The 27,791-nt window shown below is 35.8% G+C and overlaps 1 protein-coding gene across 2 annotated transcripts in view; it reads left to right on the top strand.

Annotated features, from left to right (window-relative positions):
• Tmprss15 (transmembrane serine protease 15) overlaps nucleotides 1–27,791 on the top strand; it is a 112,184-nt gene that overhangs the window by 12,254 nt on the left and 72,139 nt on the right. The window contains exons 4-10 of one of the 2 annotated variants that reach the window (XM_052739823.1): nucleotides 213–364; nucleotides 5,465–5,509; nucleotides 7,977–8,012; nucleotides 9,194–9,238; nucleotides 17,495–17,626; nucleotides 21,356–21,464; nucleotides 24,174–24,280. In XM_052739823.1, the coding sequence (XP_052595783.1) occupies nucleotides 213–364; nucleotides 5,465–5,509; nucleotides 7,977–8,012; nucleotides 9,194–9,238; nucleotides 17,495–17,626; nucleotides 21,356–21,464; nucleotides 24,174–24,280 (626 nt within the window). The remainder of the gene's footprint in view (nucleotides 1–212; nucleotides 365–5,464; nucleotides 5,510–7,976; nucleotides 8,013–9,193; nucleotides 9,239–17,494; nucleotides 17,627–21,355; nucleotides 21,465–24,173; nucleotides 24,281–27,791) is intronic. The other variant, XM_052739824.1, reaches the window with a different exon arrangement.

Below are 27,791 nucleotides of genomic sequence, written 5' to 3'. Positions count from 1 at the left end.
ATCTATTATATTCATTTTTACTTTTCTATTTTAGAAAAGAAATATTGTAAAAAGGTGTTGTGGAGCAGGGGTTACAATGCTTTACACTGGTGTAATGAGGATTGAGGGCATGATAACTAACTAGCAAATTTCACAGACACTTTACCTGAACTGAGAATAAATCACTTGAAGATGCTTGATTTTTTACTCTTATGTCATTTTTTTCTTTGCAGAAATGGCAGCGTTATAGTCCTTTTTGACCTTTTTTTTGCTCAGTGGGTGTCAAATGAAAATGTAAAAGAAGAACTGATTCAAGGCATTGAAGCAAACATATCCAGCCAACTGGTCATTCTCCATATTGATTTGAACAGCATTGATATCACAGGTATCTGTGAACATTATTTGATTTCTTTGAATCATTAAGCTATAAAATTAAGATTCTAGCAATATAGGAAAGAGGCAGGAGACGCGTCCTTGGCTTTAGGAGCATATTGGATCGCCTGAGGTAACACATTTACATGAGAAAAGTGAAATATTTGAAGGGAATTATCGGTGAGAGGAGGTTTGGAAACCATCAAATATAAAAAAGATTCTGAAAATGTCAGTGGGCATAGATGTTTGTGAATCTTGTCACATTCGATCTGTTGGTCAAGTGGATTCTGACTTTTCTGGAATCATTCATTACAAAGTCAAATTAGAGAATTTACGTTTGAGTCACAGACCTTATGAGATTACAGTCAAGTGGCAAGGACAAATGTCTAATTAGAAATTGAAAGGAAGACAAAAGATGGATTAACAAATTGAATCTAATACAGTTTCCTATTGAAAAAGTTAACTTTCCTTTTAAAGCGATAGAGGATTGTTATCCTAAAAATACACAAAAGGAGAAAAGCACGGGAGTCAAAACTAACACCAGAGACCAGGGAGATGGCTCAGCAGGTAGCCGTGCAAACCTGACAGCTGGAGTTAAATCCCCTGAACCAAAAATTGAAAGAAAGAACTGACTCCAAAACTTGTCTTCTAACTTCCATAAGCATGCCTTGCTCACACATCATGCTCACAAACACACATGCACACACAATCACACAAAGTAACAAATAAATTTTAAAGTAATACCCGGACGATATGTCTATGGAATCTCTGGGGTTTGGATGTGAAGTTTCCTCTTAAAAGGTTCCTTTTGAAAAAATGGTCTTCCATTCATACAATGCTTTGGAGATACTTGGATCAGGAAAATGCTAAATTAACCAATGGATTAACTCATTAATGAGCTCCTTGTTAAGTGGGCTATTAGGAGGGCATGGTTGGAGAAAGTAGGTCACTGTATGTAGCTTTGTAGTATATACATATAATATATATATACATATCTTATAGATGTACATATATACATATACACACATATAACATATACATATATTATCTCCTACATACATGTATTCATATAAGTATGTATCTTTAATGTCACAGTTATCATCAGTTGACAGCTTAAGATATCTGAGTAGCAGAAAACATCCCAGTTGAGGAATTGCCTCCATTGTATCAACCTGTAGTCATGTATGCAGCGCATTTTCTTGCTAATTAATGTAAGAGAGATCAACCTTGGGGAGATGGGCCTGGGTTATATAAGGAATGTGGCTGGGCAAGCTATGAGAGGGAGGCAGTAAGCAGCCTTTTCCTGTCTCCTCTGTTTCAGTTTCTGCCTCAGTTCTTGTCCTGGTTTCCATAGATGATGACTAGGAACCTTCAGGTTAAATAAACACTTTCTTGTCCAAGTCGCTTTAGGTCATGTTGTTTATCACAGCAACAGGAAAGCAAATGAGAGCAACTGATAAGATTAATCGCTTTGTTAGGAATTTTGTCAGGTTGTCTGCTAATGCCATTTCTGTGTTCCAGGGTACAGTTTAGGAGACTACCCTGCATGTGGAGAGCTTTTACTTTAATACTAGTGTTATGGTATCCTTGACAAAATACATTCTTGCTTTTTCACTTCCTACCCCCATCCCTCAGTGTTTATTCACTCAGCATTGCTGTATGTGAGCAGATATGTTAAAGCATTTCCCTCCATCATGACGGTTTTACTTCATCACTTACCCAGAAGCAATTGATCCAGTCACCATAGCCTGAAACCTCTGAAGCCATGAGAGTACATAAATCTCTCCTCCATTGCTATCTTGTCACATGAACAATTAGAATTAATACATATACCGAAATTATTCTGTTTTTTTTTTAATTCTCATTCCCTTCCTTCAGTTCAATTCAAAAAGATATTTACAGTAATTTAGTTATACTCAGTAGTAATTTTCTCTGCTTTTCTATGTTCACAATGCCTTATCTCTAAATGATGAAGCTAAATATATTTCAGAATTCAGATTGTTGGTAATGGAAGGGCCCTTATATATAAAATAATATCAATAGTTAATTATGCTCACCAAAAGTAGCGGAGACAGACTGAGTGGCCACCTTCAGTTCTCATACTCTGGTAAAGAACCAAGTCAGTTAATACAGGGTTGCTTTTCCATTAACTCTACATAAGCTTGCAGAAGCTTGTGTCCCACACTATGCTGTAACTTGTCATCGTAGATTCACACCTGTGACACATTATAATTTTCTTCACAGAGTTGGTTCAGGAAGCACAATAGCCAGTCACTCTCCTGTAATCCTTAATAAAACTCTCTAATTAATCCTGAATTGTTTGCCAAGACGTTAGCTCAGTTTCTACGTGTCCCAACTAAAGCCATGCTTCCTGAAATGCCCCCTATGGAGCAGACATGGCATATTTTGGATTTGTTATTAAGTTAATATGAAGATTACCATTAGTCATCATTTACTACCCATCAAAATGCTTTGTAACCAAATCTAACAAATTGTTGTGCTATCATTTTACCATTCCCATTTTGCAAAGTAAAAGACCAAACAGAAGAGGACTTTGGTAAATTGCCTGCCATATACTGCTTACAACTGTTGCAGGACTCTGCTCTAGGCATTTTGAGAATAATGCCTTTCTTATTAGTCATCAACTAGAGTTTGCTTATAATTGTTCTATCACTGGAAGATAATACTTGATTTTTTTCAAGTCATTTTCTTCTAAGAAATTTTTTTTCCTCTTTACTTTAATGTGTGTTCACGTTGATAGTCTCCTTGATAAACTATTTGACATATATCCTATAATTAATCTTTATGATTCCATATACTTGCATGACCTGGAGGATGAAATGTATTGGTTAAAAAAAAATCACATACTGATTAAAGAAAATCATATCCTCTTGAGTTGACTTTAGTCTGTCTGTTTTGTTTTGTTTTGTTTCGTTTTTCTGGCAGATCTCCATAGTTTCCTCACAGTGTGTCTGAATGCAAAGTATATTTATAGCGACTTCTGATGCATTGTTTCCTAACTCCCAGAATGTTTAAGAGCTTCCTCAGAAAGAAAAAAGATCTTTGCAAATACGGTGTCCCAGTTACTTTTCTGTTGCTGTGACAAAATCCTGCTCAAAGCCCACTTGAGGAGGAGAGGGTTGATTTCAGTTTACAGCTTATCCATCACAAAGAGAATTCAGGGCAGGAGCACACAGCAAGAACCTGAAGGTGGGAACTGAAACAGAGACCACGGAGGAATGCTGATTAAGGTTTTCTCCCTACGGATTGCTCAGCTACCTTTCTTTTATTTCCAATTATTTTTATTAAGAAATGTTTTATTCGTTTTACATACCCACCACAGATCTCCCTCTCTTCCTTCCTCCCACCCCTTCCCCTTCCCAACCCACTCCCCATTTCCCTCCTTCCAAAAGGTAAGGCCTCCCATGAGGAGTCAGCAAAGCCTGTTACATTCAGTTGAGGCAGGTCCAAACCCCTCCTCCTGCATCAAGGCTGTGCAAGGTGTTCCACCACAGGTAATGGGCTCCAAAATGCCAGCTCATGCACCAGGGATGGATCCTGATCCTACTGCCAGGGAGCACCTTAAGCAGATCAAGCTACACAACTGTCTGACTCATGCAGAGGGTCTAGTCCAGTCCCGTGGAGGCTCCACAACTGTTGATCAAAAGTTCATGAGTTCCCACTAGCTTGGTTCGGTTGTCTCTGTAGATTTCCCCATCATGATCTTGATGCCCCTTGCTCATAGAATCCCTCTTCTCTCTCTTCAACTGGACTCTTGGAGCTTGGCCTGGTGCTTGGCTGTAGATCTCTGCATCTGCTTCCATCAGTTACTGGATGAGAGCTCTATGATGACAGTTAGGGTATTCACCAATCTGATCACCAGGGTAAGCCAGCTCAGGCACCCTCTCCACTATTGCTAGTAGTCTAAGCTGGGGTCATCCTTGTGGATTCCTAGGGACTTCCATAGCATGAGGTTTCTCCCTACTCCCGTGGTGTCTCCCTCTATCAAGGCATCTCTTTCATTGCTCTCCCACACCATCCCTGTTCCAGCTTGACTGTCCCATTCTCTTATGTTCTCATCCTCTATCCCGTACCGTCCATTGCCCGCCCCTCCCCATTTTGTTCATGTAGCTCTCATCTATTTCCCCTTTCCAGGGCAATGCATGCATCCCTCTTAGGGTCCTCTTTGTTAGCTAGCATCTCTGGAGCTGTGGGTTGTAGTCTGGTTATCCTTTGCTTTATTTACATCTAGTGTCCACTTATGAGTGAGTACATACAATGTTTGTCTTTCTTAGACTAAGTTATCTCACTCAGGATGATATTTTCTAATTACATCCATTTGCCTGCAAATTTTATGATGTCATTGTTTTATTTTTTTCTGCTGAGTAGTACTCCATTATGTATATGTACCACATTTTCTTCAGTTGAGGGGCATCTACATTGTTTCCAGGTTCTGGCTATTTATGAATTATGCTGCTATGAACATAGCAAAGCAAGTATCCTTGTGATGGTATGACTGAGCATTCCTTGTGCATATGACCAAGAAGCATCCATAACCCCAAATTAAAACAAAAATCAGACTGTAGTCTGTCTTACACATGCCATAAACCTCATTGTTACAGGGACTTAAAAATATTCTCCAATCAAAGCTATGCTATATTTGATTTTTGAGAAGTCTTAAAACGCATCAATAAACATAGCACCAAGCTTAATTTTAGATATTTAGGTTAATATTTGCATTTTGCATTTTTTCAAATATATTTTATTTTAAATTTGTTATTATTAGTCCTAGGAATGGTAAGGTCTCATAGATAACATTATATTAGTTGAATATAAACTAGTCCATGTAACTATTGCATAATTGATTAGGTACTTTTCTTGAATTAACACAAAACAAAGCAAACTTAGCTTAGGCAAATTATACAAACTGGTTATGCAGTTACTAAAACATATCCAAAGTATCATAGCCACACAACAAAGAGCATTGCATCAAGTAAATTGGAAATCAAAAGATCAGATGCCCTTTGAAGAAGTATTCAAACTGTATTCAATGTTTTTTATAATGCAGTTATATTACAAAGTCAAGTATAAAATCATCTTTACTTTCTCCTAGCATCTTTGGATAACTTCTCAACAGCATTCCCTGTTACAACTTCAGGTCAGTATTTGTATTTATAACATTGTGTGTGTGTTTGTGTGTGTGTCTGTGTGTGTGTTTGTGTGTGTGTTTGTGTGTGTGTCTGTGTGTGTGTCTGTGTGTGAGTCTCTGTGTGTGTCTGTGTGTATGTCTGTGTGTGTGTCTTGTGTATGTGTCTGTGTGTCTGTGTGTGTGTCTGTGTGTTTACACATGAGTCCACAGTAATGTTTGTGAACATGTATGGACCTGAGGTTGAAGAATGCTGTCTTCCATCAGTGCTTCAAACCTTGTATTTTGAAACAAGAATATTGGCCAGACAGCCTGGCCAGCAAGCTCTGGGGATCTACCTGTCTTTCACCACACCTGATCTGTGGGATTCCAGATGTAAACAACCAGACCTGAGGTTTCTAGAAGAGTCCTGGGAATCTGAACTCAGTTCCTCATGCTCACATGACAGGCATTTTTCTGACAAAGCCATTTTGCCTGCCCTCAGTGCTCTTCAACCCTTCACGACATTAGAAAAGAATACATTTTATGTCTGCACCTTGGTATGATCTTTAGTCTTCATTTTAAACTATGAAAGTTATATTTGAGTTAAGAGTAATATAGCTGAGAATATTAATACCAACTTACTTATGCCAAGTACAGATATTTCAGATTTCAATACTCCTGTTTTATTTTAAACTTTATATGATGTGTGTATGATTCCACAGCTGACCCACGTCATGAGGCCCTGGAGATAAAACCATTAAAACAATAAAAAGATATATTCCACTCTTTTTGGAAAAAGAAAACCAACTGTAGTGCTAACTGATTACCTTCGGCATCTGTCACTGTCACTTTTATTTAGATTTCAATCCCTGCTCGTAGTATTTAGAACTTCTTCATGTCTAATCGAGGTAACATCACTATTAGAAGAGTTCTTTTTGAAAAATTATCAAACTCTTTTTACAATGAACACTAGTTATCTTAAAATGTAAATGTAGCCGGGCGGTGGTGGCGCACACCTTTAATCCCAGCACTCGGGCGGCAGAGCCAGGCGGATCTCTGTGATTTCGACGCCTTTAATCCCAGCACTCGGGAGGCAGAGCCAGGCGGATCTCTGTGAGTTCGAGGCCAGCCTGGGCTACCAAGTGAGTTCCAGGAGAGGCGCAAAGCTACACAGAGAAACCCTGTCTCGAAAAACCAAAAAAAAAAAAAAAAAATGTAAATGTAATCTCTAATGAGAAAAGTATTAAAAAAAGCAACTGGAAAATCTGAAAATTCATTGTGGTTCTGCTAACAACCAAACCTAACAACCACTTCGTTTTATAAATTCTTTGAAATCAGCATTCTGAAAATTATATGATTACTAATCTTCCCCTGAATATTGCAAAAGTTATCCTAAATGTCAATCTTATCTACATATCATTAAGAAATGGCAATTGTCATAAGCTCATAATGGTAACACTTTTAGTGTTATCCATAGTCATGACATTTCCACAATATTTGAGACAAGTATTATACAGTACATACTTGAACCAATAATCACATCATTTAATTTTCTGGAACACCCATTATGGAAGTAACAATTTTCACACTGAAAAAAACATAAAAGAATAAATAGGAAAACAGAGAGATAGGTAGGTGGTTAAAAGTGCCTACTGCTCTGGCAGAAGACTGGAGTTGGGTCCCAGCATACACATTACAGCTAACAATTATCCATAACTACACGTCGAGGGACTCCAATGCCTTCTGACTTCCCTGGGCACTGTGCACACACAGACACACACAGGCACAAACAGACACACAAACACACACACACACACACACACACACACACACACACACACACACACACACGGTGCACAAATATACATGTAGGTGAGATACCTACACACGTAAATAAAAACAAGTACATCTGTTTTTCTTTTTAATAAAGAACAAATAACATGCCCAAGGTCACAAAGGTTGTATCAGTCTCGGAAAACAGAAAGTTGTCTCTTGATTTCTCATCTTCTGGTTTAAGCACACCCCCACTTGTATCAAACATAGAACCTTTTAGCTCATAGGCATACGAATTAGTGAATCCTGGTGTTTACTTAATGGCCATTGAATACATCCTCTATTTAAAAAAAAAAGAGTAGGTAAAAGTCTAAAACTACATTTTAATATTGTGAAAATCAACAAAAAAGTACATGAACTGATAAATTTGTCCCATTAGTTCATTAATCTAGTTTAATCATCTCACTCTGTAGATATGTATCAAACACATCACATTGAATCCCATAAATATGCAAAATTATCTTAAACTAAAATAATTGTAAAACATTAAAATAAAGCATAAAAGGCTTATCCTTAGATTCAGATACATAAATAAGTATTAAATCCTAATAAGCTGAAACTTTCTTGGATGAAATATAAAAATAAATTATTTATTTATGAGAAAGTCTGTGTATAACCAGTCTAAAATACATAATAATCATTTTAATCTCACTTATCTTTGCAGATAAGCTGACAACCAGCAGTTCTATGACAACTTCAGGTCAGCTTTAATAATATTATTATTTATTTTATTTATGATTTGATTGTGAGAATGTGTGTGCATGTGTGCGTACATGTTTATGTTCACATGTGTGTGCATGTGTGTATGTGTGTGTGCACCTGTTATGGGGCACTTCTAGAAGTCTAGAAACAAACATGTTAAAAACTGAAGAACAAAATGAACAAACACAAAATATCAAAAAGAGAAATAATTATTATCTTTTGCATTATTATCATTATTATTATTATTATTATTATTATTATTATTATTATTATTATTTTGACTTTTCAGGAAGGGTTTCTCTGTGTAGCCCTGGCTGTTCTGGAACTCTTTGTAGACCAGGCTGGCTTTAAACTCACAGTGATCCAGCTTCCCATGCCTCCTGAGTGCTGGAATTAAAGGCATGTGCCACCACTGTACTAAAATCAATTGTCAAATCAGTTTTACATTCTTTAAGCATCCTGGGTTCTTACAGCAACAATTCCTGCATTGACTTGAGGTGGGCTCAGTCCTTAACAGCACAATGAAGGTTACATCACATTGTACCATATAAATGTGCACAATTATTCATCAACTATTTAATAGCTGTAAGACAAATTTTAAAAATCATAAAATAATTATCTTTAGATCTAGATACAAAGGTCATATCTGAGTTAATATACACTAATAATTCACAATAAGCTAAAATTATATGAAATATTATATTTTAGATGCATTTTTATTATATTCTATGAATGAATGTTTTGTCTGATTATCTGCATCCATGCTAAGTGCATGCCTAGTACCCATGGAGCTCAGAAGAGGGTACTATATCCCTGGGAACTGGAGTCATAGATGGATGTGAACCACTGTATGGATGATGAGAAGGGAACCTAGGTTTTCTGCAATGGTAACCAGTCCTCTTAACTGCTCAGTCATCTCTCCAGCCCCATTGGATGAAACATGAAACAGTATACACATAACATTTTATTAAAGTATGTGATATTATTATAATATCACTTGTCTTTGCAGTCCACTGGCAACTTCAGGTCAGTCTTAATCGCATATCTACAATAGGTGCTACAAAAGCAACATCAACAACAACCCAAGTGACATATGAAAAGCTACCCAAACTGTAACCATGTTTTACAATAAATTTAAATCATAAGCCCAAGTAGCAAATCAACTTTGCTTCCTTCTAGCATCTTCGGGAAACTTCTCAACAGTGACTGCTGCAGCAACATCAGGTTTGTTCTTAGAGTGTCATATTGATTGCCACACATATGCACAATTATTGGTCAATTGATAATAGCTGTAAAAATTAAAATAAAACATAAATTTATATCTCTATATTTGCATAAAATTATATATAATAAATTAACATGTGCTAATAATTTAGAATAAGCTAGAAGTGTCAAGGTAAAATATTGTGCAGTGGAAATAAATAATGAATAGCTAATATCCACTTAAAATATATAAATTATTTTAATTTTACCTATTTTTGCAGATGAACCAATAGTCAGGACTTCTAGGGTGACTTCAAGTGAGTCTTCATAGTATTATTTTTAAATTTGCATTTTCACCAATACTTGGAAACTATCTGATGCTTCAGCAGTTTAATAATGCTCTCTAAAGAAGAAAAACTGGACTTAATAATTTGCAGCTGAAGCATAAAGTTTCACGAACATGGTTGAATATCGGAGGCTAATAACCTTGGTTGTCTGACTTTACTCTTGCATTCTGATTTTTAAAACCATGGTTATTGCCTCTTGCCAGGGATGTAACCACTAGACCTGAAGTGTTTTCTCAAAAGGATGCCCGTTTCATCAGACACTGAGATTTCTGTTCTTTTGACTGTATTCTCTGCATACAACTTAGGGCTGTTCTATAAATGTAGTACTGTCATAAGTCAGTAATAAAGTACTGTTGGATTCATTAAGTCTTTTTTTTTTTTTAGTAAGAGTGTAATATAAGATAGTTTCCAGGATGTTATTTTCTTATATTATCAATTTATTTGTCCCATGAGTACAAGGGCATGTGTCTCATAGTGCACACCTAGAAGCCAGAGGACAACTTGTTAGAGTCAGTTCTCTCATTCTCCATGTGGGTCCGACCAGTGATCAAATTCAAATCATCAGGCTTGACAGCAAGTGTCTTTACTCTGAGCCATGTTGCCCTTCCCCAATCAGTCTTTGAAGTGTCGATTTCTCTAGAGTCCTAGTAATTTGCCCATTGTGCTTTTCTTGTTGTTGTTGTTGCTTATTTTTGAAGATTATAATTTAATTGCAACATTTCTCCCTTCCTTTTCATCCCTCCAAATGCTCCCACATACCCCTACATACTCTCCTTCAAATTGATGGCTTATTTTTCACTAATTGTTATTGCTTGCATATATGTGTTTTCATACACATGCACGTGTGTGTGCGCATGCACGCACACACACACACACACACACACACACACACACACACATATATGTGTGTGTGTGTGTGTGTGTGTGTTCCAAAATATAGCCTGTTAAGTACATATAATGTCACTGTATGTGTGTTTTCATTTCAGGACTGACCATTTGGCATTCAATGACAAATGGTGTACTAGTCCCTGGGGAGGACCACCTCTTCCACTTCCAGCTTTCCTCAGTTTCCCATAGTTCTTTGTGTAGGGTTGAGGCCTCATGGGGTTTTCCTTGTCCAGTTTGTCATGCTCATTGATGTCATCCTGGTTCAGGTAGTCAATGTCAGGACAGTGAGACTTGTTTTCTCTGGGCTTTACTTAATCTTCTTGATAAATGGCGTGAGTCCTAACATTTAAGTAAACTCAGGAATGTCAAAATCACCACCTCCAATTGTTCTCTCCCCATTGTCTAAAAATTCTCAGACCCCCAGCAGATGCCTAAAACAGCGGTAAAATTAAACTCCTATGCAGACGGTCACAGACTTAACAGAGGTTCAAATTAAGAAATTAGCCATTTTTATGGTATAAAATGCTGTGTTGCATTCTAATTTGTAATTTTAATATTTAGTAAATATATAAAATACACAATGCTTTAATATAAAGTAAGTTTTCTCTTGCATGATTTTACCCAGTTATAACTTAATACAAGTTCTTTGAGCATATTTGAGGCCAGCTAAGCCAAGGTGGGATGTTAGTACATTGTCTATATTAAACGCAGTTATTATATTACATTTCTGGTAATGATTGTCTTAATCAAGGGGTAAAACTACTGTACATGGACAAGTATCCATATGTGTTATGTCTTCTCTTATGCATACGTGTATATTATTCTGATAAACTTACCTTTGCATTTTGGAAACCACCTTATGATGTTCAAATGACCTATCCAAAGTTTAAGTGTTGTGATTTCTTATGTTTGGGTCAGTTATTAAATATAAGTCACTAATAAGTAAGCGGTGTGACTCAAAAACAATGTGTAATGACAACTTTTTCGTGACTTATGGATGAGTACTGTATATAGAATGGATGCACTGGAAAAGGGTAACTCATGTCCCAGGTAACATGGAGCGGCAAGGCAAATGATGGTGTCATGCTGTTATGAAGGACATGGAAATCTACTATTATTGTACTTTCTCAGTTCTTCTTTTATCTCACTAAATTTTACATTTCAGATTACAGACATACCAGAACAATATTTCTGAAACTATAAATAGTCCCTCTTAGTTAGAATTGATAATTCTTATACAATGTGTACTGGTGCAATGTTTGAATGCAAATTAAAACATGATTCATTAATTAAAATGATTTATCACCGCCAATAATAACAACCCCAGAGCCCATAGAAAGTTCATAAGTGTGGCCGTACCCACAGTTATGTTTAGGCACAGCCACAGAGCAGCCCTACATATGGAAAATGGTCATGTAGCCCACATTCATTTTTGCAATGTGAAGAAATACTAAAAGTTCCAAAAACCACATTTTTACACATTCAACTTCTATTAAGAATAATAATTTACTTTGAAAAAAGTCAGTTGATAATTTAATGTCATTTATGTCAAACTAAACTGAAAAGGTAGCTAAAATGTTTCAAGACATTCCTCCAGAAACCTTAAAATAAGCAACAAGCCTGTAAATTAGTGTCCTGTTTCCCATTCCTCAGTTTACAGACTCATTACATGATTCATCTAACTGAGTTACTGAGGTCCATTTAGAGGCATAAAATATTATAAGAGAAATCCATGGAATGACTCAGGGGTGGACAATAAACACTAGAAATATCACAACAAAAAGGAAGCCATGAACGTTTTCTCCTGAACTGTGTTGAAGAAAACAGTCAAACAATAGTGAAACCTAGCTGAGTGTATACCCAGTGCCTTCAGTCTAAAGGAAAAGAGGGTAAAGAAAACTAATCCAAATACCCCATCATTTGAGTTACAAGAATATGGTCAACATACACTTGAGCTTATCTGTCTTATTAAAAATAAGCAAGTGATAGTCAAAATAAAGGTGAAGAAGTATTATAAACATTGAGGTGTATCTTGTACTGAACTTGCCAAGCATGCACTAAGCTCTAATTTATAATTCTTAGTATCACATAAAAAAGTTATATAAGAGTATTCATTCTTGGTAAGGCATGGTCCAATTTCCTCACTGACTAACTCTACCAATTACTCCTTACGTACTTGCAAAACTATATAGTATCTTCTAACTTTATACACAGAATATACATAGGATATAAATATTCAAATACATGCCTGAGACTGTTCCTGAATATTTCTTGTAATGACAAAGTAGACTAAAAATAAAAAGAGAAGAGATTCATATACCATTTCATGGTGGACAGCCCAGCAACTCACACAGAGGAGGTCAGAACCAATTAGGTCACTTCACCCTATTCCTAATGACTTACATCAAAATAGTAACAATTATAATAGCAGCAGCTGCATATTATTATAAAAGAAAGAGTTTTTTCCCAATACTAGATTTCAAATATGATCTAAAATTGGTGGTGCTCATTTATATCCGGTAACTTGTGCAACAACAAAATATTATTTTTGACTATTTCCTTTCACTGAATTGCTTTAATTAATTCATAAAGACTTATTGAAAGATAACTAGGTAGTAAAATATCATATTCTTCTTTGCATTAAGTTCATGTAGCACATGAGTCCTGAATCATACCTCTCATTTATTCCTCTCATACAGCAAGACACTATAGATTTATAGGGAGGAACAAGGCAATTAAACTTGAAAACTGCAGTTTCCAAGCAGTAATTTATTATGAATATGTCTTTCAGGGATGTTAAGTTTATTCCCATTTTTATATGCCTTGAAGACAGAGTTTGAGAAAAATCAACAAACACATGCATCATATACTCGGCATTAGTACTATAATAAATTCTGCCAAAGAGAATTTTTTATACGATAACAGGTAAAAAGTCCATGTGGGTTATGTTCTTTTGTTCAGCTGCCTTTGTTGCCAATTACTGTAAAGTTTTACTAACCAATTTGGAGCACTAGAAGGGAGCGACAGGAGCTGAGGCCACATTACACAGATTGATTTCTTGGCTGCTGCAGTATGCCTGGAGGGGCTCTTTGGGGGCACTTGCTCTTGTGCTTGAAGGCTTCCTACACAGTGGTCCTTTGTTGCTGACGGAGCAGGCAATGATTTCAGAAACATGAAAGTTTCAATACTGTGGGTTTTCTCTATTTCACACAAAATGCAACATCTTGCCACTAATCCACTGTGTGGTCGAAGTTGGGGTTGAAGAGGAGAAAAAAAGTAATGCTCAGTTTTTGTGAAGGATATGATGGTGGGCCAAAAGCATCTAGGAAGAATTGTGCCCTTGATTGAACTGCTCAAGCCAGGGATGTAGAGATTTTATCCATTGACAAGTATATTGTAGTCTTCGTTTAAGGAAAGACAGTTTTCCTAATTCTAAGCCTTCTTCACTCTTTTATGACATGCCCCCAGTATCATCACAACTAGATAAATTAGACTTTTCTGTGTGTCTTATTTCCAGGTCCTTCTGTCATACCAGCACATATATTCCATACTTGTCTATTTCAGTTACTACCAGGAATTCTTCAGAGTCTAATTTAAATATGAATTCTCTTGTGAAGATGGTTTCAACCTCTGCCTACTTCCCAGTGCTTTCAATTGTGGTCTTAGTGCCTCATTAAAATTAATCAGCATGCAGCTTGGCAGGTGGAGTGCCTACCTACCGCTTACCCTAGGGAGTTACTTTTCACTGCATCATAACCTGGATGTGGTTGTATACACCTACAATCCCTACGCTCTCAAAATGGAAGCAGGATGCTCAGAAAGTCGGTCACCTTCAGCTACATAGGGAGTTTGAGACTGGCCTCAGACCAACCTGTCTCCACCACTCCTCTGAAAAAAAAAAATACAAAAATGATTAATGAACTATTTTCTTACATCAAGCTCCGTGAGAACAGAGGCTATGCTGTACCATAAACCTTTTTTTCTCCTTCTATCTTTTATCTCCACCCTGTAGATTGTCATGACATAAGTAGCCATAAAAACTGGTGGATTAATGATCACTACAAGGGTTGTCTTAGTAGGAGTTCCTAGAGCTGTGATAAAACACCGACGCCAAAAGCAACTTGGAAAGGAAAAGGTTTATTTCAGCTAACAGCTCCACATCAGTCTATCACTGAGGGAAGTCAGGGCCCAAATTCAAACAGAACAGAAACCTGGAGTCAGGAGCTGATGCAGAAGCCATGGAGAAGTGTTGCTTATTGGCTTGCTCCCCGAGACTTTCTCAATCTGCTTTTTTGTAAAACCCAGGACCACCATCCACAGTGGGCTGGGCCCACTAGTTAATAGAATGCACCACAAACTTGTTCACAGGCCCATCTGCTTGGGATATTATGTTTTCAAATGACGCCAGACTGAGTGAAGTTGACATAAAACCACTCAGCACAGGACTCTAAGGGTCGCAAGCACCCTCTCTTCCCTCTCTTGCCAGTGTGGGTTTGAAGGTTAACAGACAATAGAGAGGTATGTAGAGCTTCGGGAAGCAAAGATCCAAAGACAGCCCAAGCTACTTATTTCCCCAAATTTAGTCTTCTAAACACTAAATACGTAGAGTCTTATGATCCTCTGGCAAAATAACAAATGTTATGAAGTTAAATTTTCAAAAATGCTTAAAGATTCATTGATATTCTAATCACAAACAAAAACATGGATATGTAAAGGAAATGCTTTTTTTTCCACCTATTTATTTACCAAGAGTTTCTGACATGCTATCAAATATTGTGCCTTTTGTGAATTGAGACACAATAATTAAATGACTTGCTTGATAAATAGTTCTTATATTTTAAGTATAATGTGCATTTGTATTTAATAAACATATTTATTTCTATTTTTATTTTATTAAATGAGATTTTTCTGCCATTTTAAAATAACTCCAATCTTTATGCTATTTTTAGATATAACTTTTCCATTAGTCTCCCAATGGTTTATGTTCATTTTAATCAGAACCAGTTTTTTTAAAGTCTAATTTAGTTATTTATATGTTCATCAACCCTGACTATAAATGTCCTCAAACAAGATTTAGCTTTGTGGATACACGATACAAATATTTGATTTTCCCTATTGATCTTATAGAAAGCATATGAAATTTCTGAATTCATTTTGCTTGTTATAGTTTTAAGCCCCAGCAGATGGCAGTACAGTGTTTCTGTTCATGTTAAAAACTCCAGTGAACAGCCCTACTCACTAGGAGTAGCACTAATAGAACTCAGTGGGAGCAAAGGAAAAGATGTGAAGTTGGGAAGGAGACATGGTGGAGGAGTCTGGAATGAGTTGGAGAGGAATTAGAGGTACAAATGATCAAAATACACTATACACATATATGATATTTTCAAAGAATAAATAAAAAGTAAAAGTGTTTTTTTTTAAGTTAGAAATAATAACAAAACAAATGTTATGGAGTTAAGTTTTAAAAAACCCTTAAAGCATCTTTGATATTCTAATCACAAACAAAAACATTCAAATTTACACATTGCCCTGAAAAATAAGATACATATTATCTTGTAGACAAATAAGAATATATCGTATTCTTAGAATTTCAAAGCTAATTTCCAAAAGTATATGTGTCTTAGTATGCCTCTGTGGTGGTTTGAAATAAAATGACCCCCAAAGGGAGTAGCACTATTAGGAGGTGTGACCTATGGAGTAGGCATAGTCTTGTTGGAGGAAGTGTGTCACTGTGGAGGCAGGCTTCATATATGCTCAAGATACTGCCCAGTGTCTCAGTCTACTTCCTGTTGCCTGCATATCAACATGTAGCAGCTACCTCTCCAGCACCATATCTGCCTGCATGCCCCCATGTCCGGCCATGATGATAATGGACTGAACCTATGAATTGTAAGCTGCCACTTCAATTAAATATCTTCTTTTATAACAGTTGCCTTGGTCTTGGTGTCTATTCACAGCAATAGAAACCCTACCTAAGACAGTCTCTCTATATCATATCCATGGAAGCAAGGAAGTTGAAGGATAAACAGGCTGAGAGCTACAAACTGAAAGCTCCTGGGCAGACAGACTATGATCTAGCACTATAGATGGATGTGTTTGCATTGAAATCCCAAGGAATGGCTGTGACAAGATGCAAAGAATTATGGAACAGAAATAGCCAATCTCCACTTTCATTATGTAGTGCACTCTCAAGTAGACATTTTATCTTAACTCAAAGTGATTTTGTTGATGACATTTTCCTTTGCAGACTGTGTAGACTTTATTAACTCCATTGTGTTTTCAAATAATAAAGAGTAAATGAATTATTAACTAGATGCTATAATAAACTCTACAACATAATGTCCCATCTAACACAACCTTGCTCAAGATATAAAATTAGGGACTTAGGTACTTTTCCATTGCTGTGTTAAGACACCATGACTAAGGTAGTTTACAATGAAAGCATTCAATGGGGCTTATAGTATCAGAGGGTTGGAGTCCGTGATCATCATGGTGGGGACCATGACAGGCAGGCAGGCATGACACTGGGGTTGTAACTGAGAACTTACATCTTGATCCCTAAATATGGGGCAGAGAGAGAGAGTCAGAGAACACTAACTGGGAATGACTTTTGAAATGTTTGAAAAGCTAGCTTCCAGGACACATCCTCTCCAACATGGTCACACCTCCTAATCCTTCCCAAGGAGTTCCACCCACTGAAGACCAAGTATTCAAACGTATGAACTTATGGTAGCCATTCTCACTCAAACCACCATAGGGATTTAAGTGACTAAACTGTAAGTTTACAAAAATAGAATGAACGGCATCAACATTCACATTTAACATCAGTGAAGAAATATTTCTTTCTGTCAAAAATGCCTTGAATTTTTGTAAATGATTCATCAAGTGAAATAAATATTCCTTTTTACAAAGTGAACTCCATCAATCCACTATAAAGCTAAAGTGATGGAAAACACACAAGAAATACTCAGCCATTGTTTATACCAAAACAATTGGAAATTTACTGTTCAAGATGCTTACAATCTGAATCTTTATTTTTTAGGCAATGCTCCAATAGAGTGCCAACCTGACTCACGGCCCTGTGCTAACACTGGGAATTGCATAGCAACTGATTTATTTTGTGATGGAGAAGTGAATTGTCCAGACGGTTCAGATGAAGACACAGAACTGTGTGGTAAGGCCACCCACCTTCCTTCACTCTTCTTCATCTTTTCTTCTCCATGACTGGACACACACACACACATACACACACACACACACACACACACACACACACACACACACACACTCTCACACACACACACACATGTACACATACACATGCATGCACACACACTACATACAAATACATGTACACATACACATGCACACACACAATACACACAAGCACATGTATGCACACACATGCACACAGCACACATGTGAATGCATGTATACACTTATGTGTACACATATGCATGCATACACACATGCACAGACTTGTGCATACACATTTAGTCTCATCTAGCTGAAACTAGTGAAGAGTGATTTAGTACAATATCCATATGCATATTTGAACACAAAATCTAATAAAGATATTATTTTTAAACTTAATTGCACAATATTAGATGTAACTAATTTTACGCAATCCCATTTGAGAACTCTGTAAAGAATACTGTGACCAGTCACACATGATTCAGGGAGGGGATGAGGTCACGTCTTTCCATCTCACCTTGTCTTAAGCTACCACGATTCTTAGGAATACACAGTAATAACATAATACCTTTTCCGATATTTTCCCCATCAAATGTCACTCCTCTTGTCCCTACTTCATAGTATCAAATCAGTGAACACCATCCACTTTTCCTCCTTCTTTTCCTTTCCCCTTGCCATTCTACAGGTAGGACAAACAGCTACGGGTAACAACTCAGCAACAATGTTTTCTGGGGGTAAAAATGGTGTTTAATGAATCTATTTTGTTATTTGTTGTGATGGTTCTCATTTTAATTACATTGTTAATAAACACTTAAATAACACACACAATACACCAAACAGTGATCCTGATAATCTAAATGGAATCTCTCTTTGATTTATAGTTCACTGCAGTTTGCTTCCACTTAGAAAAGCTTACAGAAAGAATCTTATCAAATAATGTAGTTTCATTGCAGCCTATCATCATGTAAGTGTAAATTCAGATTGTAAGCAATGAAAAGTACCATTAACTTAAGTCTAACCTATAATTCAGTTTTGAAAACTTAAAGGGAAGGCTGAATTAAGCCTATTTTTGGTGTGACCCATTATCACCTTTCGATTTATTTCTGCTTTTTTGAAGGAGAGTCTCTGACCTTGAGCTCACTATTATGACGCTTCTGTCTATGGTTCCTGAGTGCTAGGGTTGCAGCTCAAGTGTGTAGTACAAGTCAACTTTATAGAGCTTGTAAAGTTGATGGTGAACATAGCTCGCAGGGTGTTTTAAGGCTACTAGTTCCTTGTCTGTTACCATTGTGTCCTCATATTCCTTGACATTGATTCAAGATGAAGTTTTGAACAAGGTACTAAATTAAGAAAATTCCATATCCATTAGGTCAGACAGGTACTGTGTCTGTTTCACAGAAGCTTACCTGAAAGTAACTGCACCTGAGATTCTTCCACTCAGAAATCCAAATTCAAGTGTTCTTGGATAAATTTCAAGCATGCAGAGTTGAACTATAAACTTTCAAGTGCAGTTGGCATGTATTGGAAGTATAGACTGTGGAATGTTTTTCATCTATTTTATAGGACTAAGCTACTCAAAAAGGAAGATGGTGATTTGTGCACTGTGGTTTGTTTTTGTCGTTGTTGGTTTTTCTGGGATTTTACAAAATCTTTTCCAAGAGAATATGATCCAAATGTGCATCAAAAACAATAATCTGTATCAAAGTTAGACATATAGCTTTAAACCTATGTACTGATGATTAACAACTTTAAAGATAGGAAATGATGTAACAACATTAGACAAATCAAATAATTTTAAAACATGTCTCACTTATTGTTTGACCTTTAACCTCATCAAGTTTCTCATTTTCAAAATAAGTTGATAACAATTCATATTAACAATTAATCGTAAGACTACTAACATAATGATGATAAATTGTTTCTAAATAAATTTTAAAGTAATAAATTCTTTTTTTCTGAGTCACAAGATGAGCCTCAGCATTAAAATTAAATGTCTATCTTTGCTTTAAACGCACGATGATCTGCATGATATTTTTTCAGTATATGGCGGCTTTATATTTATTAAACCTTAAGGTCATCCAGCTTTCATGGGACTCTTAAGTTTCTGTGTGCTTATTGTCTCCATTCCTTTGTATGTATCATAAAGTTAGTGTTGTATTTATTTCTGAAAAATAGTTTCAAGTCATTGTTTAGCCAAGGTAGCAGAAAAATCAATCAAGCGAACTATCTTCAGGCAGCAGGTGTTTCAGAGCACAGGTGATCTTATTCATTTTAATCAGTGGTGGTAGTGAACCCCCGAGGCCTAGCTATCCCTTGAGAATCAACTCCAATGTTTAGCAGCAGGACACCACCTCAAAGCCCTCATGCATCAATCCATACTCAGAGAAAAAAATTATAAGCTAATTTAAGAATTTTCTCTGTAAGACACTGACCTTTGATCTCTCTCTTATTTATTGATTTTTACCCCAGCTGTGAGCTCTAATTCTAGTTTGTGTTATTAACAAAGTCATATTAATGATTGCTGCCGTACCGAGTTTCTGCATTTAGTCTTTAGTTATTTAGGTTTGCACAGCTTATAGCTGACTACAGGTAAAGTAAGATTTCTTTAAATTGTGTTTCTCTTCTGATTAGAGTTGTATCAGCAAGAAAGTTTGCTTCTTAGCTGACCTACGTAGAGAAATGATGCTGACTCGGCTCTTAGGCCAAGATGCAGGGCTGTCCGAAAGTGGGCAAGGGTTCTTGTAGTTTGCACGCTCACATGTATGTGTGCATGTGATACCTTTGGTTTGTCTGCACCGATCATGTTTAATTCTTATGTCCTGGAGAAGTCAATGCCTGAAGAAAGACCGAATTGGTAAATATTGAGCCAGCAGAGGGAGCCCGTGGTGGGCCCCAAGTGCATGCCATCAGGACTGCTTTGTGAATGTAGGAAAGGTGTCTGATGGCTTAAAAAAAAAAATGGATCATATTCTTTGGGACAGGCTAGACATGGTGATACAAAAGATACAAAAATCCTAGCAACTTAAGACGATGATGGTCCCCTGAAAGCAGTCACAGATACTTGCCTAGGTGTCAAGGATGCCAGCTTCCTGTCAGTCACCCTCTCTTACTTGGCTCTTTCATAAACTGTTCACAGGCAAGGGGACATTTGGAAACAAACACAGTTTAGTTGCAGAATGACTGATTAAGCAACTCAGTCACATGAATCCATATGACTCCATCTTCTGCAAGTATACAAGTCTGAGGAAGCACAGAAAAGTCTTCTGCTCCTGAGGGCACTGCAACTGAGTCCAACAAACACAGAATAATCTCCATCCTTTGGAAAATTACGAATCTGGTTGTGCAGCATAACACTGTTGACTCCCTTTCTCTTGAGACAGTCAGAAATAAATCTGGAGAAGAGCTAAATTCCCCAGCATAGCAAATGGCTATTACAACTATTTAAAGTGCTCTGCTTTCTCCTCTTTTTATTGCATTCCTTTCTAATTTTTATGATGCTGCTTACATGGCCTGTATTAGTGTTTAAGAACCTTGCAAAAGATGGAAATTTTAATTCACTTTTGCTTGTTTAACGTACACTGTCATGGGAATTGCAGATCAAAGCCTCCAAAGAAAGGGGCGTGTTGTGAATATTGTTTACAACCAAGAGACTTAATCCCTCCTATTCCATGACATCTTATATCTAATATTACCTGACATATTCAAACAGCCACAGCTTGTGATGGAAGGTTTTTGTTGATGGGAAATTCTGGGCCTTTCCAAGCTGATCGTTACCCAAAGCCAGACGGGTCAGATGGTGTTTGCCGCTGGATCATCAGGTAAGAGACCACTGTCTATGTCCTGATCTTCAGTCTGAAAAACCTCCAACATAATATTTCCCCTTTCTACAGTATGTTTAAATAAATATAGTTTTCACTAACCATCAACTGGTAGATTGTCTCAAAGTTCCTCTTTCGATCTTAACATTAAAAATTACTCTGTACCATGAAAAGCTTTCCTTGGTGCAGTGAGAAGGGGCTTGGACCTGCCTAGGCTCAGTGTGCCAGGCTCTGCTGACTCCCCATGGGAGACCTTAATTTGGGGGATATGGGGTGGCTTGAGAGAGAGGGCTCAGGGGGAGGAGGGAGGAGGTGGGATCTGTGGGTGGTATGTGGAGTGAGTAGAAAATTTCTTAATAAAGAAAAATAAAAAAAAGATTAAATAAAAAAAGAAGAAAAAAAGAAAAGCTTTGTATGAGAAAGAGCAGTAGTTTACTGGGATCTAAACTACCACCCCAAAACAAGCTATCAAGACATCATGATCAGTCTTAATCTAATCAGTCAATTAAATAATTTAGCTTTTCTCTTTTTAAAACTAGTTACTATCTGCGCCCCCTCCCCAAGGATCAAAATAAACACAATGAGTTTTATACAAGTTTAGAGACGAAAACACTTAATATGCCAGTAAAATATTTGGGACACTGAGTTTGCCTACCCTTAAATTGATAACTACATTTAACAGCTGACCAGTGTCCTGTAACACGGACAACAAAGATGGGTCTTGTGTTTTCACATCTAGCTTCTTCAGATTCAGGATGTGTGCATTCATAAACATAAACAAGTATCTTTCACCCCAAATTTCCATATCCACATTGTTCAGAATCTATAGCTATAGGATCAAAGTCATTATAAAATACAATAATGAACAAAACAGGTTTAGCACATATCAAGTGGCCTACAGCAAGGTTAGTTAAGATACAAATATGAAGGTGTGAACATTACATTTAAAAAATTATCTATTTTCTTTAAAAAAAATATCCCAGGGAAACAAAAATGCCTAATATTATAACAACACAAGATTATAGTCTCCTATTAGTCTTATTTTCATAAGTGCTTCTATTTATATAAGATTACAATACATATTCATATATAATACAGATATTAATATATTTTAAATTATTTCTTTTGTTTTTGTAATTATAATTTTAATTAAAATATAATTACATCATTCTGCTCTTCCTTTTTCACATTCTACCCCTCCTATGTCTCCCCACTCATCACCTCTCAAATTGATGCCACTTTTCCTTAGATCATTGTTATTATATATATATATATATATATATATATACATACATACACACACACATATATATATATGCAGAGAGATTCACAAATACATAAATGTACTTGCTTAGTCCATTTTTATTGTTTGTGTGTATATGATTTCAGGGCAGACCATTTTGCATTGAGTAACCAACAAGGGGCTTAAAACCTGGGAGAGGCTAATTCTCCATCTCTCAGATGTTTCTGTTGTCCTGTTTACATTAAGTGAATTGGCTTTTGTGATCCAGAAGATAGCAGGGAACCGTATGGAATTGTTCTTCTCCTCTCTTTCCTAAGTTCTTCCTCTAAAAGGCAGAGGACGTCAATGAGCAAAACGACTCTAAGGATGCTTCTCTGATGTTCATATGAATTATCGTCTCAAAGCTATTTCAGATAAAGAAGTCACTATTTTCTTGACTACACTGGGACTTCAACTAAAAAATGAGAAATAATTTTTTCATTTTCTGTCTTCTTGAGCATTGACTCTAGCTTCCCTGGTGGTTTTACGGGCAGGTTAACTCAACAATTCTCTGACTGCCCTAGAGGAATCAAAAACTAAATAAGCAGCCACCACCATCATCCTTCCTCTCCACCTCTCGATCTGGTGGGGCTTCTCCTCTCCAACTTGATCTATCTGCCTATGTCATACTCCTGTGGACACAAAGCAAGTCTGGGCACATATGTTCTGCCATATCTACTTAACTTACTCTCATAGACTTATAAATTTATTGCCACACACAACATAATAACTTCATCACACTGAAACTTTGCAATGAACTCATCTTATTTCTTGCTATAAACTATCACTATAAGTTACACTGACATCATTCAGTCCATGATCATATTATAGTGCATACAAATATTAGAGAATGCGAGGATGAGTCAACAAATCTGACTTGGAGTCAGAGACTTTCTGGTAAACAAGACAGCAAGTATGTGGCTAACATTCCACTAATATTGTTAAGTTAGATAAATGGAAAGGGGAATGTGGAATATATATATATATATTGTGGGACATCTTCATTCAGCCATACGAAAGGAAGAGTTTCCTATTCATGATTGAAACTTGATGACCATGAAATGAAATAAGCTAACCACGCAAGATAAATACCTCACAATTTTTTCATAATAACTTTCAGTTAAGTGAAGTACTTAAAATTGCTAACTTCATAGAAGGAAGTAAAATATTGTTACTGGGGCCAGAGGGACAGAGCATTGAAAAGGTTTTGTTTTAAGAATACAGAGTGTCAATTGTGCTAGATGAGAAAGTCTTAAATATGTATGTTCTGGTAGTAGTTACAGGACTGTATTGTATTGTGTAGTAAAATTTGTAGAATAGCTTACCCCATATGCTTTGTCACAGAATGGAAAATACAATCAAATTGTAGAATGTATTGAGATTTATCACAGCTTAAAGACTTTTACCTTTTTTTTCTTTTAATTTAGTGTACATCAAGGACTTTCCATTAGAATTAGCTTTGGATCTTTTATTTCACATTATACAGATGTGCTAAACATTTATGAAGGCGTAGGACCCAGCAAAATTTTAAGAGGTAAGTTAAAACAAACTTATAGTTGGTTATAACAATGAAAATGAATGAGAAGCCTTGAGAATGGTAACGTTCCTATTTGAATTTTGATTAGAATATTAAGTTAACATTTAAGTCACTAAAATAAAGATGGTTGTCACTGTCAAAAATAGGAAATGGGTGCTGTGTGTGACTTTTTGCAGTAAAACTAATGTTTTTAAAATCATGTGAAAGTTTTTTTTTAAATTAGGTGTCATTCATTGTTTAAATGTTGACCCCATTTATTAAAATCAAATAGCCCTTAAGATTTCACTCTCTTTTTTCATGACACTACATAGAACAGTTTGTCATTAGTGCATTGACAGTGATGGAGCTGAGGAAAGGCAGGGAATAGATTGGTGGTCCACACCAAACACATGAACTTCATTCCAAGTGGCCTAAACTGCACAGCCTGGTTATCACATAGAATGAAATTAGAGGAAAAATTCCCGAGGAACTTAAATAGAAAACAGAACATGGAGTAATCAGCTATCCCCATAACTGTGGCGAAATAGTCCAGGAAGATCAGTTGTAAGTAAGTCTTGATATTAAAAATCAGTGATTTCACCTTTGAATCGTATAAATGATGAAAAACGATTCCAATCTAGTTAAAAGGTTTTGATTGATTTATTAATGATAAATATTAAAGCATATCCCAAAGATACAGACGTTTAGTGCATATTGTTGACCTAATATTGTACTGGATAATCTGTGTAAACTCTCTGATTTAATATTATTAACATGATTGCAACACACATATTATAGAAGAGTGAAGTGAAATAAAGGGGAACATGTTAAGTTCAGAGAGAGAATATTAGAGACAGAAGTCAACCCAAAATGTTTAACCTTTAAATTCAGTGGAGTTATGTACTGTGTTCTAGCAGTCCAAGAGAAACACTGTAATGAGGATGCCTACAACACATAAGATCATGTGTTCACATTCACTTAAACAAATAGAACATTCAACTGACAATCTGTTTCTGTAGCTTAAAACTACCGTTCCCTAAAATAAATATTGCCATAACTCAGATGGTTAAATACTATGGCTCAACTAGATATCACCAAATCTAATACATCATAAGTAGATGCTAGCTAGAATCATCCCCGACAATGTGTAAATCAGTTTCAGTCATCTCAATAAATGCCCCCCAATTCATATAAAGTGTAATAAAATATATTATACGGATGATAAAAATCTAACTTTCCTACAGATAGAGGTAAATGTTTTATGTTCCATTACTCTTAAAATACCTAGTTCCTTAAAATGTATTTTTGTGTATTTAGCTTTGTAGTTAAACATTAAGCAAACATTGAGATAATTAGGCATATGAATGTCATAATACAAAAGGAATTATCACAATAATGTTATATGAAGCTAATATTCACAAAGAGAATGAGTTTATAAAAGTCCATTTAAATTATAACAGTCACTTAAGATTCTACACAAAATGTTTCAAATTAAAAATATAAAATATCAATTTTAACAAGAAAAAATGAGAAAAGTCATTTAAAATCAAAACACTCACTCTTAAATAATAACAATGATTTCTCTAATATTTAGCCTGTGGATTGAATTATAAAAACATGGGATTTCTTTATTTAAACTTAAACTAACAGGTTTATATTCTTACACCATGATAATATATTGTATGATCATGGATGCCAAAAGAATTTACAATAACTTTATATTTATTTTTATTGAAAGGCAACTAATAACTAATTTACAAGCACATGTTTTCAAAACTGCTTTTTATATATTCCTTTGTTTGAGAGATGTTTACTAGATAGTAATCACTGAATTCTAATTCAGAATATAAAGAACCAACACAGTTTTTATTTTATCATATTGGGGAATGTATATATCTCTTACTTAAATCTGGGGAAATTATCTAAAGAAATTATAAGGGAAGAAAATTACCCAGTGTCCCAAAAATAGTTGTTATATACTTTATTAAGATAGTCAAAATAGATAAATTCCAGAAGTATTTGTCAGTAATTTTTAGATAATACTTCTAAATAGATTGCTAAGCAGTTAGGTCAAAATCTTGCTCTTTAGGTTCTAGTCATGAAGACATGATCTTAATTCAGTGGTCTTAATAAAGAGCCATGTTGAGAATTAAAGGGATGGACTGAGAGCAGTGGTCTCTTTTCCACTAGTACCTAAAATAATCAGTAATATTTGAGGCACAAGGGTGAGTCTAGAGCTTTGGTACCTGCTGGGTAAAGGGCTATGTTTGAACTACATCTTCAGTTTTGTTGTCTTTAGCTTTGAAACTTGGTCTCACAAAGTTTCCTAGGATGGTTTTATTCACCTTGTGTCACCCGAATGCCTTCAACTTACAGTCCTCCTGCCTTACTCACCCAAGTAGCTGGGTATCTGGGACAAGAGTTCTGTTTCACCAGACTTTGCCAGAAATGTTTTGTCTCCTTAAAAACATGTGATAGCAATAGCCTTAGCAAATACAAAATTAAATAAAATGCATGCAAATATATCCAAAATAAAGCAGCTTTGATAAGATTTATGCTTTCATTGACACACTTTTTCTACACTCAAAAGTACCCATTCACTCATTTTTCTGGAAAATGATAATTTGTATGAAAAATTTTGTTGCTAATTTAAGGAATTGCCTCAGTCCACAACTGACAAAATCACCTCATCAGACTGCCTAGAAAAATTAAGAGTGCTTTCTTGATTATTTCCATTACATTTTTACAATAGCAAATAAATTCCAAAGTTATTTTCTTATATTAACTAAAATGTCTGGATTTTTCTAATGAGGCATCTAGTTGCTTCTCCATGTCATCAACACATGGCCCCATACTGAATTCACAGTTGGCACTCAAGGCTAAATGTTGGGCATCGTTGAAGTCCTCTACATCATAAGCTGATGCTCTAATAATGCCAGCATTTTCTTTCTAAATAAAAGATAGTAAATGTCTTTTACAACATCTGTTGAAACCTAATCTATGGAATATCTGCTATTTCTATCTTTGGACTCTTTTTAAACACCTTGCATTTTTATCGTGTTTCTCGGCTCTCCTCTTTCCCTAACATTACCCACCAGAGTTACTGCTGTTAGAAAACCAGTGATTATTTGATCAATGATAGTTATGCAATCTTATGTAAATTAAAATCCATACAAGTGTAAATTTAGAAAAAGATATTGCTGAAAATTATACTATTTGTTGTAATGTAATATTAGAGAAAATCCAGCTTTTAATATTATAAGGTAAATTCTTTCCATAAATATTTGTATAGTTTAGGAATATTCAACTACTCTGTTTATTTATATTTTATATTTTAATACATGTGCTCAGTCATCAACTAAAATGTGCTTCTGATCTGTCCATGTGACAGAGGCACACGAAAAATAAATCATAGCCTTTGCTTTTGGGGACTTAAAATTCTAATTGCTGAGGTAAGGAAACAAGATCACCCACTGAGCGTTTGCTAGGTGCTAACCACCGTTCCATGTGGAAATCAAATATTTATCCC

Source organism: Peromyscus californicus, unplaced genomic scaffold, assembly GCF_007827085.1.
Source record: "Peromyscus californicus insignis strain IS unplaced genomic scaffold, ASM782708v3 Scaffold_16__1_contigs__length_79575227, whole genome shotgun sequence".
Taxonomy (NCBI): Eukaryota; Metazoa; Chordata; class Mammalia; order Rodentia; family Cricetidae; genus Peromyscus; species Peromyscus californicus.
The sequence above is the reverse complement of the archived record's forward strand: the minus strand, read 5'-3'. Positions and strand labels throughout refer to the sequence as shown.